The sequence below is a fragment of the Astyanax mexicanus genome, chromosome 10, assembly GCF_023375975.1.
Source record: "Astyanax mexicanus isolate ESR-SI-001 chromosome 10, AstMex3_surface, whole genome shotgun sequence".
Taxonomy (NCBI): domain Eukaryota; kingdom Metazoa; phylum Chordata; class Actinopteri; order Characiformes; family Acestrorhamphidae; genus Astyanax; species Astyanax mexicanus.
The window spans coordinates 39133224-39149131 of record NC_064417.1 but is presented as its reverse complement, the minus strand read 5'-3'; the positions used below and the strand labels follow the sequence as shown (position 1 = coordinate 39149131).

The 15908-nt window shown below is 37.7% G+C and overlaps 1 protein-coding gene across 2 annotated transcripts in view; it reads right to left on the bottom strand.

Annotated features, from left to right (window-relative positions):
* The window catches only part of glra1 (glycine receptor, alpha 1), an 80964-nt gene that overhangs the window by 31644 nt on the left and 33412 nt on the right, over positions 1 to 15908 (bottom strand). For both annotated transcript variants that reach the window (XM_007246433.4, XM_007246434.4), the window contains 4 exons: positions 12741 to 12808; positions 6537 to 6760; positions 2738 to 2820; positions 831 to 968 (listed from right to left, as the gene is read on the bottom strand). In XM_007246433.4, coding sequence (XP_007246495.1) covers positions 831 to 968; positions 2738 to 2820; positions 6537 to 6760; positions 12741 to 12808 — 513 coding nt within the window. The remainder of the gene's footprint in view (positions 1 to 830; positions 969 to 2737; positions 2821 to 6536; positions 6761 to 12740; positions 12809 to 15908) is intronic.

Here is a 15908-nt window from a genome sequence, read left to right as displayed (position 1 = left end):
ATGAACTAAAATTATGATTAAAATTGATATAATATAAGTCTAAAATGAATCAGACCAAACATTGACACACAATCTTTGATAATAAAATGTGTGTCAGATGCTTAGAGCTCCATTATGCAGGGCTAAATTACTGAATTAACTCTGATCTGATGTATTTTGTTAGCTCAAAATGGATTTTCTCCATCGATAATTGAAAAATATAGATTTGTAGACCAAAGTTTCATGACTTTTCCTAAACTTTCTGAGTATTTTTATTTTATTTCTCCTGGAAATTGCTATTTTCAAATTATATGACTTTTCCAGGTTTTTCATGACCGTATGAACCCTGTATATCAGTACTGTTGCTGACCATGTGCATCCGTCCCTTCATGGGTGCAATTTATCCATCCTTTAAGGTCTAATTGTGCCCTGCATGATAAAGCACCAAGCAACAAAGTCAATTTAAGTTATAGAATTCACGTCTATACTTTTTTATTTTTTTATCAATGTCTTGTATCTATACTGCTTTTTCATAACATTTCCATCTTGAAGCGTGTAAACAACCACTATCTGTATGTCCCCAATCAAACACATTTACAATGATTGTGCAATTGTACTTGTCCTCTGATCCAATCTTTACCAGTGCATTTTCAGCAGCAATGTAATTGCAATACTCGCACATATCGCCCATATTGTGCAGCCTTACTTTGTGTATCTGTGTGTGTGTGAGAGAGTATATACAGTATGTGTGTGTTTTAGACTGTGCTGATTCTGGACTCCAGAAATAGCAGGGGAGCTCTCACATGCACATTCCCTCCCAGCCTCCCTATAGGTGTGTGGAAGCGACTGACCTGTGTTGTAGTGCTTGGTGCAGTAGCGCAAGTCCTTCTCCTCCTTCAGAATAAACTGGGGTAACGTCAGCCCGTCAGCTACCTGCACCGCCCCCTTCTCATCCCACTCGAATATCAGATCATTCATCGTGTAGCCGACTGTTAGAAAAGAGAGACAAATAAAGGATGGGTGATATATTTTTCTTGTAACATGCAAAAGCACATAATTTAAAATTTGACATATTATGCAGCTGTTTTTAAACACCTGCATAAAGTATTTTAGGCACCTAAGCACATTATTTTAAGGGATTTCTCATTTTGAAGAAAGCCGACCTTGTGAGCAAGTCTGAAGAACTTGGTTCCAGATTTCTCCTGAGCACCCCCAACCAGCACCGCAGTGGCTGTGTTCAATTCCATTAGCAGCTTAATTGATTTAACATCATTAAGCACTGATGTACCAGGTGCTGGATGATTACTATAGGAGAGCTTTGGAAATGTATATTAGGTGGAATATTAGGAATATTAAGTGCACTTTCATATACACTGACATAATACTGGTTGCTGTCTCATATGTGGTATGTCCCATGACTTTTGTCATGTCCCCTGAAAGCTAAAGTGTCCTGCACAGAAATCTGAGATATGCGCATGGGGACTCCTGCATTGAATGTGGGTGTGGCTTCTGCTAGATTCCTAGCCACCAGTCTGTAAATATAACCACTGTGGTAAATATTCTCTAAATAATATCTAGAAATGTCATGATACAACATTTTTACCATATCGCCCACCGCTACTGCTATACTATATGCAGCTCTTGAAAAAAATATGAGCCCACTTAAAAAATGATGAACTACAAGCAATCAAACCAAGCTGAACTGCTTAAATATTTAGTTATCCAAACTTTTAGTTATCCAAAAGCAGTGTGTAAGACTGGTGGAGGTGAACATGCCAAGAAAACTGTGATTAAAAACCAGTGTTATTCCACCAAATATTGATTTCAGAACTCTTAAAACTTTATGAATATGAGCTTGTTTTCTTTGCATTATTTAAGGTCTTAAAGCTCTGCATATTTTTTGTTATTTCAGACATTTCTTATTTTCTGCAAATAAATGCTCTAAATGACAATATTTTTACATTTTTATTTGAAATTTGGGAGAAATGTTGCCAGTAGGCCAGTAGTTTATAGAATAAAACAACAATATTCATGTTACTGAAACATATACCTATAAATAGCAAAATCAGAGAAACTGATTCAGAAACTGAAGTGGTCTTTTCATTTTTTCCAGAGCTGTAGCAAGCATTTAGGTGGGTTCTTATTTGGGGGGGGGGCTGATGTGCAAAACTGTAATCTAAGCAAAAGCAGGTGCCTACTCTGAAGAATCGAAAATATTAAACCACTGAATTTAAAGTCTGTCCAAACTTTTGACTGGTACTGTATGTATCTGACAACATATTGCATACAGCATGTAGCATTTTTATAATAGCTAAAGAAATACCTTCAGATATAATTTCCCCCGATAACAATAAGATATTGGCGTACTGGTCAGCCCTAGGGCAAATAGAAAGGATTTCACAGCTAAGAGGAAAAAGGTGAAGCTCATAATCTGGATGGATTAAGGATCATAAAGCAGAGAGCAAGTGTTCCAATCAAGCCAAACCATTTCTGACACTGGTTTCTTGCGCTAAGCACAGAACTGCTTGCAAGTGCTGCACCCCCGAGAACAATAACTAAATAAAAATCTATAAGAGCAAGGGCTGGAACTTCCAGCAGCCTGAGCCTGCAGCATCTCCCCTCTGACTGCTGGATCTACTTGAAGGTAGGACTTAAATCACTGTGCTCTTCATCTCTTCCTGCGAGCCAGCACAACATCCATCTCTGAGCCAGCGAATAAATCCTGTGCGCCCGGCCGTTAGGAGCAGGGTGTACTTACAGCTCTCCAGCTGCATTATACAGGTCTGCACATCCATAGGGAAGTTCTTCAGGTCCATAGGGCAGGCCAGAACCAGTGTTATCCTGTTAACAACAAGAGGATTACAGGTAAGCAACACACGACAAATGCAATTTCCACTTCTGAGTTTTCAGCACAGGTCAAAACCTAAAGGAGCAAATGCAGAAACACAATACATTCTGGACCACTTCAACAGATCTACATCATTCAGTACAATTCATGTTATTAGCTCTTATTTTTATACATTATTTAGTTACATAGTTGAGTTTGCTTGAAAAAGCCAACTTACTGTCCTTTATAATCTGCTTATTCTTTAGCTTCTACTTATTATTCTATTTGTAAAATGTAATCACTATATCTTCAAACAGCTTTTGACATAGAAACACGTAATTTGGCAGCATGGACGGACCTTTACCCAATTAGGTTGCTTGTGCTTTTTTGGAGCAATAAATTGTATCGTTGTCACAGCTTGCATTTTTAGGCTTGAACATTTCCCCATAGGAATCCGTTAAAAATAATTTTGGTTTAAAAAAATAAATAAATAAATTGCCTCTACAGATCACAATTTTTTTAGCTAGAAACACAAAATTTGTAAACCGATAGAGCAGTTTCAGACAATATTCTGGTCAAACTGATAAAATTAACGGTTTTATAAAATAACGCACAATTTCAAATTCTAATCACCATTTATTATTTACCATTATAACGTACACTGATCAATCATAACATTAACTATACCACCTTTTTAGACGTCCCTATACACCATTATAGGAGCATGTTTCTGTTTCTCTGCATACTTTATGATCGTCCTTTCACCCTGTTCTTTAATGGTCTGGTGTTATGGTGTTAGTGTGTGTTGTGTTGGTATAAGTGGATCACACACAGCAGTGCTGCTGGAGTTTTTAAACATGCAGTCTTACTACTAGACTGAGAATATTCACCAGCCAGAGATATCCAGCTATCAGCATCCTAAGAATGTCTAGATGAAGCTCTGAGATTCAGAGCCTCGGTCTCTGACTTGACATTTACATGGTGGACTAACTAGTTATGAGTGTCCATTAGAGTGGAGGACAGTGAGCGAACAGTCTGATCCACTCATACCAGCACACTAACACACACCTCTGGGAATGACCCACAGTGCAAATTATACTTTATCTGTGGTAGTCCGGTGGGATCATGACCACTGAAGACTGGTTAGTATGTAAATATAAATCTACAAAGTGCTTTTACACGGTCAGTCGAGCTGATTAAATGGACAGTGAACCCATTTCACACCAGATGCAGTAAAGGTGTTGCTTAACATGCCACAACCAATTCACTACTATATTAATCTACGTAGCCTTTTCATGCTGCAGCTGTTACGCTCATAAAAATATGCTTTGGGTCTATTTTTAATGCATGCTGCAAACACCATTCTAGCATTTTTAGCCAGAAACAATGTGCAGGATCTGCAGTATTACATAATGCAGTATCATCTCTATAAATGTACAATCCTGACCATTAAACATCTGAACAGACAGCCACTGAAGAAAGAATTTACTTCAATTCCACCACAACAAGCAATTTACCACCTGATATTGTAAACAACTAGCAAACTAAATCAGAGCATGCAGGCGACAATGAGGTCTGTTCACAGCTAATTAAAAAGCTCTGCTCAGATTTAGTCTACATAAAGTTTATTTATGAAATACACAAGCAATAAAGACATCTGTAGCTTGTATTCAAATTACAGAAAAAAAAAACTCGCCTCATGAACCAAAAGCTGTTTCTATAAATACAAGCTAGAAATGTCTTTATTGTCTGTGTATTTCTTAAACACTAACATTTAATCATGTACTTTGTCAATTTTGGTGTGAAATGGTTGTGATTCAAAAGTTAATTTTGGCCTTTGGGAGGTATTAGCAGAATCAATGTGGATAAGTATTACAAAGACAGAATTACTAAAGTATTTGATTGGATAAAAATCACATTTTTTCTCTAGTAGCTCAGCATCTTCTAAACATTATGCTGTTCTGCAGTGTGCTAAATGCTTTATCAACTACCAGTTCAAAACTAGGAAGTCCTGAGATCCCAATATTTTTTTTGCCCCCAATCTGATCAGAGTACCTTAATGCTGATTGTCGGTAAATGCTGATACAATCTGAGTTGTGTTTGTATATTGGAAAAAATACAGCCCCACAACTTTGCAGTTAACACTACAAAAAAAATCAAGTAAAATCGCTTTCCTTCAAGATACTGAGAAAACCATTCCAGGTGACTCTACCTCATAAAGCCACTGAGATTAAAATACCAAGAGTGTGCAGATCTGTCCTCACAACTAAATGTGCTACTTATAAGAATCTAAAATATAAAACTTTTTTGACCTATTCTGATTTGTTTAACACTTCTTGTTTATGTTCCTGTATAGCTTTATTGTCTTCAATATACTGACATCTGTGAAAAATATTTCACACTTCTACTCTGTAATAAAAATCTTGCATCTGGAATGCAATTAAAAAAAACAGGAGGAACAGAAAGTTTTTTGGTTTTCTCTGTCACATGACATCACGTTCAGTAGCTCCTCCATTTCCACTCTCTGTTTTGTTTACGTGAATCTCTGTGGAAACGTGCACACAAAGTGTAATAACAGTGTGTGGCAGTGGACAAACAGCTATTTTATTAAAAGCAAGGTGACAAAACTCTGTCTGTCTGGAAGGGACTAAAATTACTGGAGGACCACAGAGTTTAGTGAAAAACAGTAGGTATAATTCAGCCTGTAATTTGTTCAGGGGTTGTCTGAGAAAAACACATACATGGTCTTTCCAGACAGGAATAAAAATCACAGAGGACCCCCATAAAAGAGAAAATTATCACCGGACCAACTGAGAAACTAATCCCGTCCGGATAGGGCTTTAGAAGCCACTTTGAGCCTTGTTTTGGCTGCTTACTGATCATGCCCCAACACTTGACAGGTAAAAAAAATATATTTTTTTTCTCATGGGAAAAAGGTCACAAATTAACACTGTTTAGGGTATTTTTTTTCACTACTGAAGCTCATATTAATGTCTGTTAATGATACCTAGAGGACACCAGAATAACTTTACACAGCATTCCCTTTAATATATTTTTTGTAATTGTGGTTTGTGTTTTAATTTGACAAAAGAAGTGTCATCTCAAACTTTTGATAGAGGTGTGTATTCCAAAAAGTGAGTTTTTTTTATAAAGAAAATATTCCTCTTTTTTTTCTTGGTGAGGACGTTTAAGGTTTAAGTTCCTATACTGATATGATATTGTCTGGGGAAATGTATCCTTCTTCCTACATGTAGTTTTGATTTAGAAATTAGACTGAGGCTGTGCACTTTCCTAATATTCTATTCCCTCCACCCTGTGATAGCATCACTCCTTCAGGATAACAGTTATTTACCGGCGATTTTCAGTCAAAGTGTGTGTGGTGCCTGGTGCAATTTAGAGGGAGTTCGGAGCCGAGACCAGACTGAAGTGAAGGGTTCATTTGATGGTGTCAAGTTAAGAGATGAGGAAGCTCTGGATCCTACACAAAGCTATTCATTACCCTGCTGTCCTCTCAGCTCTGTTTAACGCTGGGCTGCACGACAGAGGAGATCTAAAATCAATCTGGAAATTGGAATTGACTATGTGCTACTTTTAAAAATGCACAAGCTATTATCTATTTTGTCTGAGCTTTATCATAAAGGTCAGGGTTACGATACACCGGGCCAAAATACACACGCCTAATCATCCCATTATCTAAATGTAAATAACACAGCGAGACCCGGCCGCTCACCTTATGCTGTATAACACGTTCCCGTTTTTGGAGATGCGCAGGAGCTTGTTGTCGGTGGTAACCTCGTGGAAATTGGCTCCTTTTTCGTTGGCAAAGAAAAGATCAGGCTTCCAAATGGAGTCCAACATGGAGGGGTCCAGGTCGAGGGAGTCGTCGGGGTATTCGCTGTAGGCCAGTCGCGGGTCATTCCACTGCTGTCTCAGGAAAATGTTCACTCTGTAATCCTGTGACACACAAGCACAGCAATGTCAACAGAGCAGAGGTGAGAAGATCACAGCCACTCCCCTGCTGACTCTCTACCAACATCAGCGCTACCAGCGTGTACTGCCTGCTGTTTTTAAACGTGTTCTAGTGGTGTAGTATGGATGCTTAATGCTGAAAAATAGGAATTTTGCTAAAAAGCAGAAATATATTAGTGTATTATTCTGTTTGATTGCATTAACATACAATTAATGTGGGACATTTAACGCTATTTTTTTTTTTTTAAACATGAATATTTTTTACCATATTTGGCCCATGTAAATGGTCTGTACATGGTTTGGCCCCAACCTCCAGCTGTAATACACTCTTTTTCTGAATTATCAGTTTAATTCAGCAATGTGTTTCTATTTGTGTTAAAAGATTGATTAAATTGATTTATTCCAGCCAGTCTGCAATATGTACCACACTATATATTTATTTACCACTAAAATAAACTGCTGTGTCTCAGTAAAAGTCTGAATGTGAAAAAGGAGTGGGTATTCTCAAAACATGATAATTTTTCTTACTCAAATCTAAGGATTTGACCTTGCTTGATCACTGTATTTGGTAGCATGGTACAATGGCAGCTACACTACGCTTAAGAATAAATAAATAAAAATAAATAAATAAAAATGCACGTTACTGAATTTATCATTTGATGTTCTGAACTAAATCTGAATCAAGATGAGGTGTGTCTAGGGGTGTGATGGTATGTAAATTTGTGCAGAAACGTCACTGTTCAGTATGCTCAGTGATACAGAAAATTCTCGAATTGCAATACTGTAGAAAAGACAATATATTGTGATTGTTTAAACAAAAGTTGTGAAAAACTGTGATAATATAAAAACACTGATAAAAGTAAAAAAACTATATTTAATTAAATTAAAATAAAGGGATTTTTCATATGTATATATAAACATATATATGTAAAATAAATAAAAACTGATATATAGCGATAATGTGATACTTTATATCAATATTTTCTTACAACCAAATACAAGTAACTTTGGGAACTGTATTTGTTTAGTAAACCCGTCGTTTTAACAAAGTACACTCAAAGATTTTAAGCACCTATATTTTGAAGTGATGGAGTCCTTTCTCTTATAGAAACCAATTCAGTAAAAGAAGCACATGAACCCTTTTACAGGCTTATAGTTGGATAAAGACTGGGTGATATAATTAATAGTCCAAGCTGAAATTGCTGGCTTCTTATTGTTTTTGTTAGGGTGTTTCAGTTCTTAAACAAATCAGCCTGAGAAAAGCGTAATCAATATTCTGATCATGTTGGAGGCCTATTTTTTTTTTTCATATGTCTGAGACTGAAGGCCCCAGACTGGCTTGTTAAGTCTCATTATACTGAGAGTGCTTGGTCGCTGCATATTGCCGCTTGCAAAATTATTTTAAATATGTACATACAAAGTATTTGAGTAGTTTTTGTAATATATTCGTGCATATGTTTATGTGGTCTTTTCTCAGAAACAACCAGTCTAATCTGACAGTCCTTACTCGGGGGGAGGGGGGGTTAACATTTTTTTTTTTTTTTTTTTTAAATGATGTGAACCTGAAAGGGAAAATTGCAAATTCCTTTTTTTTGTCCACTTTATAAGTTTAGAGAGTACCAAAACCTTTTCTGATCCTCTGTAGTGCAGAGGAAACATTTTGTTTCACACCAGAACTAGTTTAGAACTCGGACCCCAGCTATTTTATATTGCATTCAGCAATACCACTACTACAGTGTTCTGTAAAAAAACAAAACATAAAATAATATATTACTCTAGTATACATTACTGTTATATGGGAGGTGATCCTAGAAATAATTATTTGGGTTGTTTATAGGGGTCTTTGTTTGTTTGCTGTATCCCCTGTCTCTCCTCTAACTGGTCATTGCTACATCACAATGTATAGACTTGAAATTATGGGGAGGCTCTTTAATCTTATTCTTATTAAGGGTATAGTAGGAGAACATGTATTTTTTAATTGTCGATACAGATACCGCTACCTACTTAGATTTGGAGAACTATGTGTAGTTTTTGATGTGAAGTAGTACATGCAACAGTCATTCGTTAATTTTGAGCTTTGTCATGACAGTCACATTATATACACACACACACAAACACACACATATATACACACACACACACACATATATATATATATATATATATATATATATATATATATTTTTTTTTTTTTTATGGGAGCTGAGTGAGCAGCTTTTTGAAATAACCTTTAACCTGTGTTTTTTTTTCCTGCTTGTTGATACTTTGCATTGGAAGTATTAACTCTTTGATGTGAAGGTGGATGAACATCCACTCTGGCTTCAGCCAGCCCTGGCTAGCTAAGCTCAGGATCTGCGAGCACCATTGAACCAGTGTCTGTCTTAGTGTTGGCATGGATGAAGAAACAAGCCACTAGTACTCATGGAGTACTTCATGGTTTTCTAAGCTGATGGGATTTAAATTCTTTCTCTTTCACTCTCTCTTTCTCTCTTCTCACTTGTGCTGTGGATCTGGGACTAAATTCATCTAATCCAGACGTTTTTTCTGTTCTTTAGCTCAGTGATGTGCAATAGAGATTACATGTTGGTATTGAAGCCAGTACAAGTACGAGTACGCTAGCACGGTGTTGGCCCTGATTCCAGTGTCGGTATTCATGCGTCCCTAAGGTTAGATTGAAGGTTTGGGTTAGGCTTAAGGGATGATTCATGGTTAAGGTTAGATTCTATATAGAACCATTTACATTTAACTTAGGTTGTATTCAGAAGACATATAGATAAATGATGGCTGAATGTTAGGTGAGCATAGATAAGGCATCTATAAAACACCATCCAAATAAAGTGATTCTGATTTTTTTCTTTAATAGAATCACTGTAAAAAAATACCTTTTTGGCAACTTTTTCTTTGTGACAGTGTATTTATGTTTGTGGAATTGTGTGACTCCAAACTGAATAATAATTATGATAATCTTAAAGTCTAATTGAGAATGCCTACCGCACACAAACAAACAAATCCGGCAACTGGCTTGAGGCCTCATTTGCATATTGGAGCCAATATTAAAACAATGATTAACAAATATATTGCGCAGCTTGTTTATTTATGCAACTTGGGGGAGTCAGGCCATCTTTTAACTAATTTAATTTGTAAAGACAGATGAACGAAACGCAGCGTGAGCAGTATCGAAACGGAATCCATAAAGCCAAGTTGCAGTTCTTCTCCACACCAAACTTCTCAGTCGTGACTGTCGACTCCTCTCTGGAACAAGCATGGAGTTTCTGGGAGATCATTAAAGTGTCTGGGCAGTAATGCAGCTCTGTATGACTTATCAGTACAGGAGGAAATATAGTGGGTGACCTTTTGCGATGGCAATCAGCCACAGCATTTCAGGGCAATTATACTAATGTGAGGCGACCTGTCAGTCCTCAGAATTTCCAAATATTTTGACAGAGGAGAATCATCTGTTTCAGGTTATTAGATTTACGTCTCGGAAAGAACAATTGCTACAGCCCAGTCGGGGTAGCAGTGCTTATTGATTTCTCAGTGTCAATATTCTCCCCTTATAATAAACAACCCATGCCCACTGTAAAATAACAATCAACTTCTCCATAATAAATAATCCACAAGGAAAATAACACAGCGCCACACAGTAAAAGAGTAGTGCACATTTCCTACAAATGTTATGGCTTTAGGTGATTTCTTAGATTTCTCTCATGTCTTCTGTGCTCTACAGGAACCATGCTAGATTACCACTGGTTTCCTAGTTAATTGTAAATCGTTTTCTCTGGTCAACTGTTATATTGGTTATATGACATCCTTCACTACAGCCATCTCTGGACTGAGAACACGATGCCTTAAGCGAAAAGCTACCCTTCACAGACACTGCGCTTGTTTGCTAGATCATTCTGTTGGAAAATAGCGAGAGTGGGCACACATTCATCAGCACAAACTAAAGGGGGAAGAAAAAGGAAAAGAAGAAGAAAAAGAAGGGAAAAAAATAGACTTCATATTTCCCTCTATGATTTCTCCAGGCTAAAGAGACTGATTTATGACAACAGCCCACACATAATGTGATTCAAGCCCAAGGCCAGATCCCTTCCTGACGGTGACATATTAGAAAAAGTTTGGCTGTTCTCACGACTCTGCCTCAACTAACTCTAACAAATGGCAAGACTTTCTGGGATTTATGCGCTCACTCTCTAACCTCCTCTAGAAAATGAAGAGCCGGTGAGCTAATTAAATAGCCACTCGTCACTCCCCCGGGAGCCGTACCTTCCGTGCGGCGTAAACAATTAGGACAGGCGCGGTCCGGCGGGGATTGCCGGTCCCAGCAGTGGCCGGAGCTGGGTGGATCATTACGGCATGAAACATTGTTCTCAGCAGCCTTATAAGCACTAAAGATTTATCGACGTCATTCCGGGTGCGAGCGCCTCTCCCCACTCCATCGGCCGGCCGGTCTCGCGGGTCTCGGGCCGAGAGCGCCGGCCAGTCGGATCAATTCCACTGGCTGTGGAGGGAAAATGCTGCATTTGTTCTGCATGGGCTGTTGTCCTGCAGGCCGCAGCGGTTCCCGGGCAGCTCGGCGGTGGCTGAACGAGCCTCGTAATCTGAGGCAATCACGCAGGCCTCCTGGAGAACGTCTGAAAGGACTGTGAAGGCTTGTGAAAGGGTGTGAATAGGCATCAGCAGGAGCGTTTTATCACCTCCCGCGGTGCCCTTAAGTAATACAGTGTGTTCTGCGTACTGTTTGTCCGACAACGTAGCGGGGAAAGTTGTCGGAATGTGTGTGAATCAAAAAGCGCTGGCATCTTAGGGCAAAGCAGAGTCAGCACTTGCGTGTGCGAGTGTGAAAACGCGCTCTCTCACTGTGCGTGCTTAATCAAACGTTCAATAAAGCACCAATGTGACACCGCAGCCTATAGACAGCGGCTATCAAAGCCCTTCACAACGGTACCACAGTGTATTTCCTGCATTGTGTTTAAAGCTCTGGTTTAATGTATGTGAAATAATAAGTCATTAACAGGAGGTAATACATAAACCAATATTAGTGCATAATTTGAGGTTAATTTTACAAGGGTGCCTTGTAACTTGTGATTGCTTTATTAGTTTTAATAATGCACAGCAAGTCTTTGCTTACCACATTGTTATGCAAACTATTTAGTGATGTTTGATCTCTAGTTAGGAATGAGTTTATCCTGTCACACCTAAAAGTAAGCCCATTAAACACAATCAAACAAACTGTGCAGATGATGTGTAACTGTGTCCCTCCTAACCCTTTCATACCTAACGCTGTTACGATATTTGATTGGCTGTCAACCATCTACTCTACAGGCCACATATATTCATCTGCGAGACATGGTGTCTACTGCGATCAAAGGGTCTAAAAAGCTTAAACAACTACAACAGAGACAACAGAGCAACTCAAGCAGGTTATATCAAATATCAAATGCTGTGGCCACTGTCTGTCTTTTAATAAAATAATGATATTAATTTGAGGACATATCGTCACTACTAGAATTCACATATACCAAAATGCATTTACGCACTAAAAACATGGTCATTTAGCTAACAATTCATGCTCAGTAGCTGAATCACAGAGTGGAAATTAATGCTCATTTTGCATTATAAATATATATATATAAATAAAGACAATAGTAAATAAGTCTTAAAATGTGATTAAATCATTTAGAATAGTGCAATTCAGGGATTAATGAACAAAAAACAAGACTTTAACCTAACTAGTGCTTCTTACCTTAGCTGTGACTGGAAATGAGCTGTACAATTATATACTATTGACCATATAACTTTATTAATACTGTCAATATATTTTAATTCAATTAAACATCATAAAACAATACATTATTTAAAATATTATATTTTTAGGAATTTAGGAATGATACGACATGTTATACCATCACATGCCTAGTATATTTGTTTTAAATGCAACTTAGATAAACAAAGCATAACTCACCATTGTTGTTTCAGCAATGGACCCAAAACTGTTAATAAAAATGTTGCATGTTACGTTCACAGGGGGACCTGTGGAAAAACACAAAAGAAGGTGCATTAGCCAAGCAAAATAAGCGGTAATACCAGCCAGGCTAGAACACATCAGCCAAGCTAGAAAACATATTACCTCATATTATTAGTTAGGCTCTATGCTAACACAGGCTAATGCTTTTAAATAACATTTAAAGCTTACAAGTATCATAACTTACCTGCATGTTTTTTTTAATATTTATTTTAAGTCAATTTATGTAGCATGTAAAACATACACTACAACAACAACCATTACCCTTGTAAAGTAATACTGACCAAGGTGACAATGGCTAAGGTGTTTGTCCCTAAAAATAAAGGCACTGTATTGTCAGATGAGGTAAGATACTTTGTTGAAAGACGAGCTAAAATAAATTCCTCTCAGAGGACAGGCCTGAAGGTTAGAGAAAATAATGCAATGTTGAGGTGACCCTCCTCGGCGGGCTGGAATACCTGCTAGTACAAGCATTAATAAGATTAGACCATGGCAGGAACAGACTCTCAATGAAACCTGAGAGGGCAAAGCTGTAAACAAGCAGGCCATTATTCTTTACTCGAATCGTGAGGTCCATGTCTATTGTATAAAATAGGATTGCCAGGATGCTTTCTGTTTTGGAACATCAATAAATTAATAAAAAGGCAAAAAAGAAAGGAGAAAAAAAAACACACACACACAAAAGAGTCCCTCAAGGAGGAAAGTGCTATGAATTTGCCGCTGCAGAATTAAAAATAAAGGTGCCATCATCTCTGTACTGTGGTATGAAAGGGAGAAAGGATATTCAAAGAGACACAGCGCTCACAACCTTATAAATACTCTGTCAAACTGTTCCACGCTTCCGGTACGCTCGCGCACAGGCCTGCTAAATAGACTGTTGAAAATTTAACTCTGTTTCTGGCCCATGTTCAAAGCCAAACAGCAGCTCACAGTGCTGAATAGGTAAATTAATTTGGAAGAAACAGATTTTGGTGCAGTTTTAATCAGTTTTAGAGTCAGCAGAGAATCAGCTGTAAAAAAAAAAAAAAAAAAAAAAACACACACCCCCAGACTACATTTAAACACCACCAAAAGTAATGCAGCAACAGACAGAAAGCTAAAGGAATCAAATCTAAAGTAATGAAGATTTTAGAGCAAGAATAATAGACCACTTTTTTCCCCACTTTCATATCTACACTGCACTTACAGCTGGTACTCTGGGTTTAACAGCATCCTGCCCTGTGCTTGATCCGTATGAGTGATCGATAGACTTTCAGCTCTTTTTGAGATGACATAAGATGTTTTCTGAGGTGAATGATCTCGTATTGTATATGTCGTATTGAGATGTTTTTCTCCCAAACTAAGCCCTAACAAAAGTTTTTTTTTTTTTTTTTTTAAAGATGAAAATAGGATAGCTGATTTAAAGAAACCAATGAGCTGATGCTAAAGCTGCCTACTGATTTACAGCTCTGGGGAAAAAAGAGAGATAAATGTATGTAAAAGTTCTGAAATAAATATTTGGTGGAATAACCCTGTATTTTAATCACAGTTTTCATACATCTTGGCATGTTCTCCTTCACCAGTCTTACACACTGCTTTTGGATAAATTTATGTCACTCCTGGTGCAAAACTTTAAGCAGTTCAGCTTGGTTTGATGGCTTGTGGTCATCCATCTTCCTCTTGATTATATTCCAGAGATTTTAAATTTGGTAAAATCAAAGAAACTTATCTTTTTTAAAGTGGTCTCTTTTTTCCAGAGCTGTATATTAGAATTGTGTTTTTTCAGTTCAACAGGTTTTTGGTTCTTTTTTTAAGTACAGGGAAACATGGTGAAATGACTGTCTCTGGTAATCGAGTGTACACTACATACATGTCAGGCAGAGATTAGGTTGAATAATACTAGAACGTTCCTCTAAGGCCAATTAGTTCGACATGTGCACTGGGCAGCTTCTTATCCTTCCGCTGTTGGTGTTCTCTCTCTCTCTCTCCATTCTCGGAAACACACCACTTGGAATAAATTGTCTGGTCTTGACACTGTCGGCTGCATGTGACGCAGTGCTATAGGGAGATGTAGCGCCCTCGCTGCCGCAACACTTCATTTGCCGGCCCCTCCAATGAGGAGAAGAGAAAGAGAGGGAGACGATGGTGCACTCGTTAACTGTCAGGCCGCGGTGACTCATTGCCTGGGATGGGTTGCTTTACCCTGCTTTTGCCAAATGATCTGCTAGACCCTGCAAACAAAGCAATCCTGAACCCGACATGCTGAGAAAGAAGCCCAACAGCCAGCAGATGACAATTTTTGTTTTAGTATTTCTTTTAAAGCTCCTCTGCCTGAGCCATTCAAATCCTCATTTCAGCAACCGTACCACCCCGTCACACTCCATGTAGAAAATGAAGTAGTTAAGAAGCGTCACACGTTTCACTGAGTTTCTACAGGACTGCCCTGCACCATCACCCCCCCTCAGGAAAAGAGATGATCCACGAGAGACTGGCTTTCTGAAGCTTCTCTAATACTTTGTCTCTAATAGCGAGGCAAGGCAATTCTCTCCCTAAAAAGCTAAATGAAGACATTCGCAAATCCATTACTGAGATTGTTTTGTCACTTACAGCAATATATCACTTTTCCCAGCATCCCCCACTGAGAGAATCTAACCTTCATGGGTTGCAGATAAATTATAGGTTTACCCTCACATGCAAGTGTAGTGTGCACCTAGAGAGTGGGTTACAAATAGATCATCAATATAAAGACTAAAATCATCCATATAGAGACTAAAATAATCCATATAGAGACTAAAATCATCAATTTAGAGACTAAGATCATCAATATAGAGACTAAAATCATCAATAGAGACTAAGATCACCAATAAAAAGACTAAGATCATCAATAAAAAGACTAAGATCATCAATATAGAGACTAAGATCATCAATATAGACACTAAGATCATCAATAGAGACTAAGATCACCAATAAAAAGACTAAGATCATCAATATAGAGACTAAAATCATCAATATAGAGACTAAGATCATCAATATAGATACTAAGATCATCAATAGAGACTAAGATCATCAATATAGAGACTAAAATCATCCATACAGAAATTAAAATCCACAATATAGAGACTAAAATCA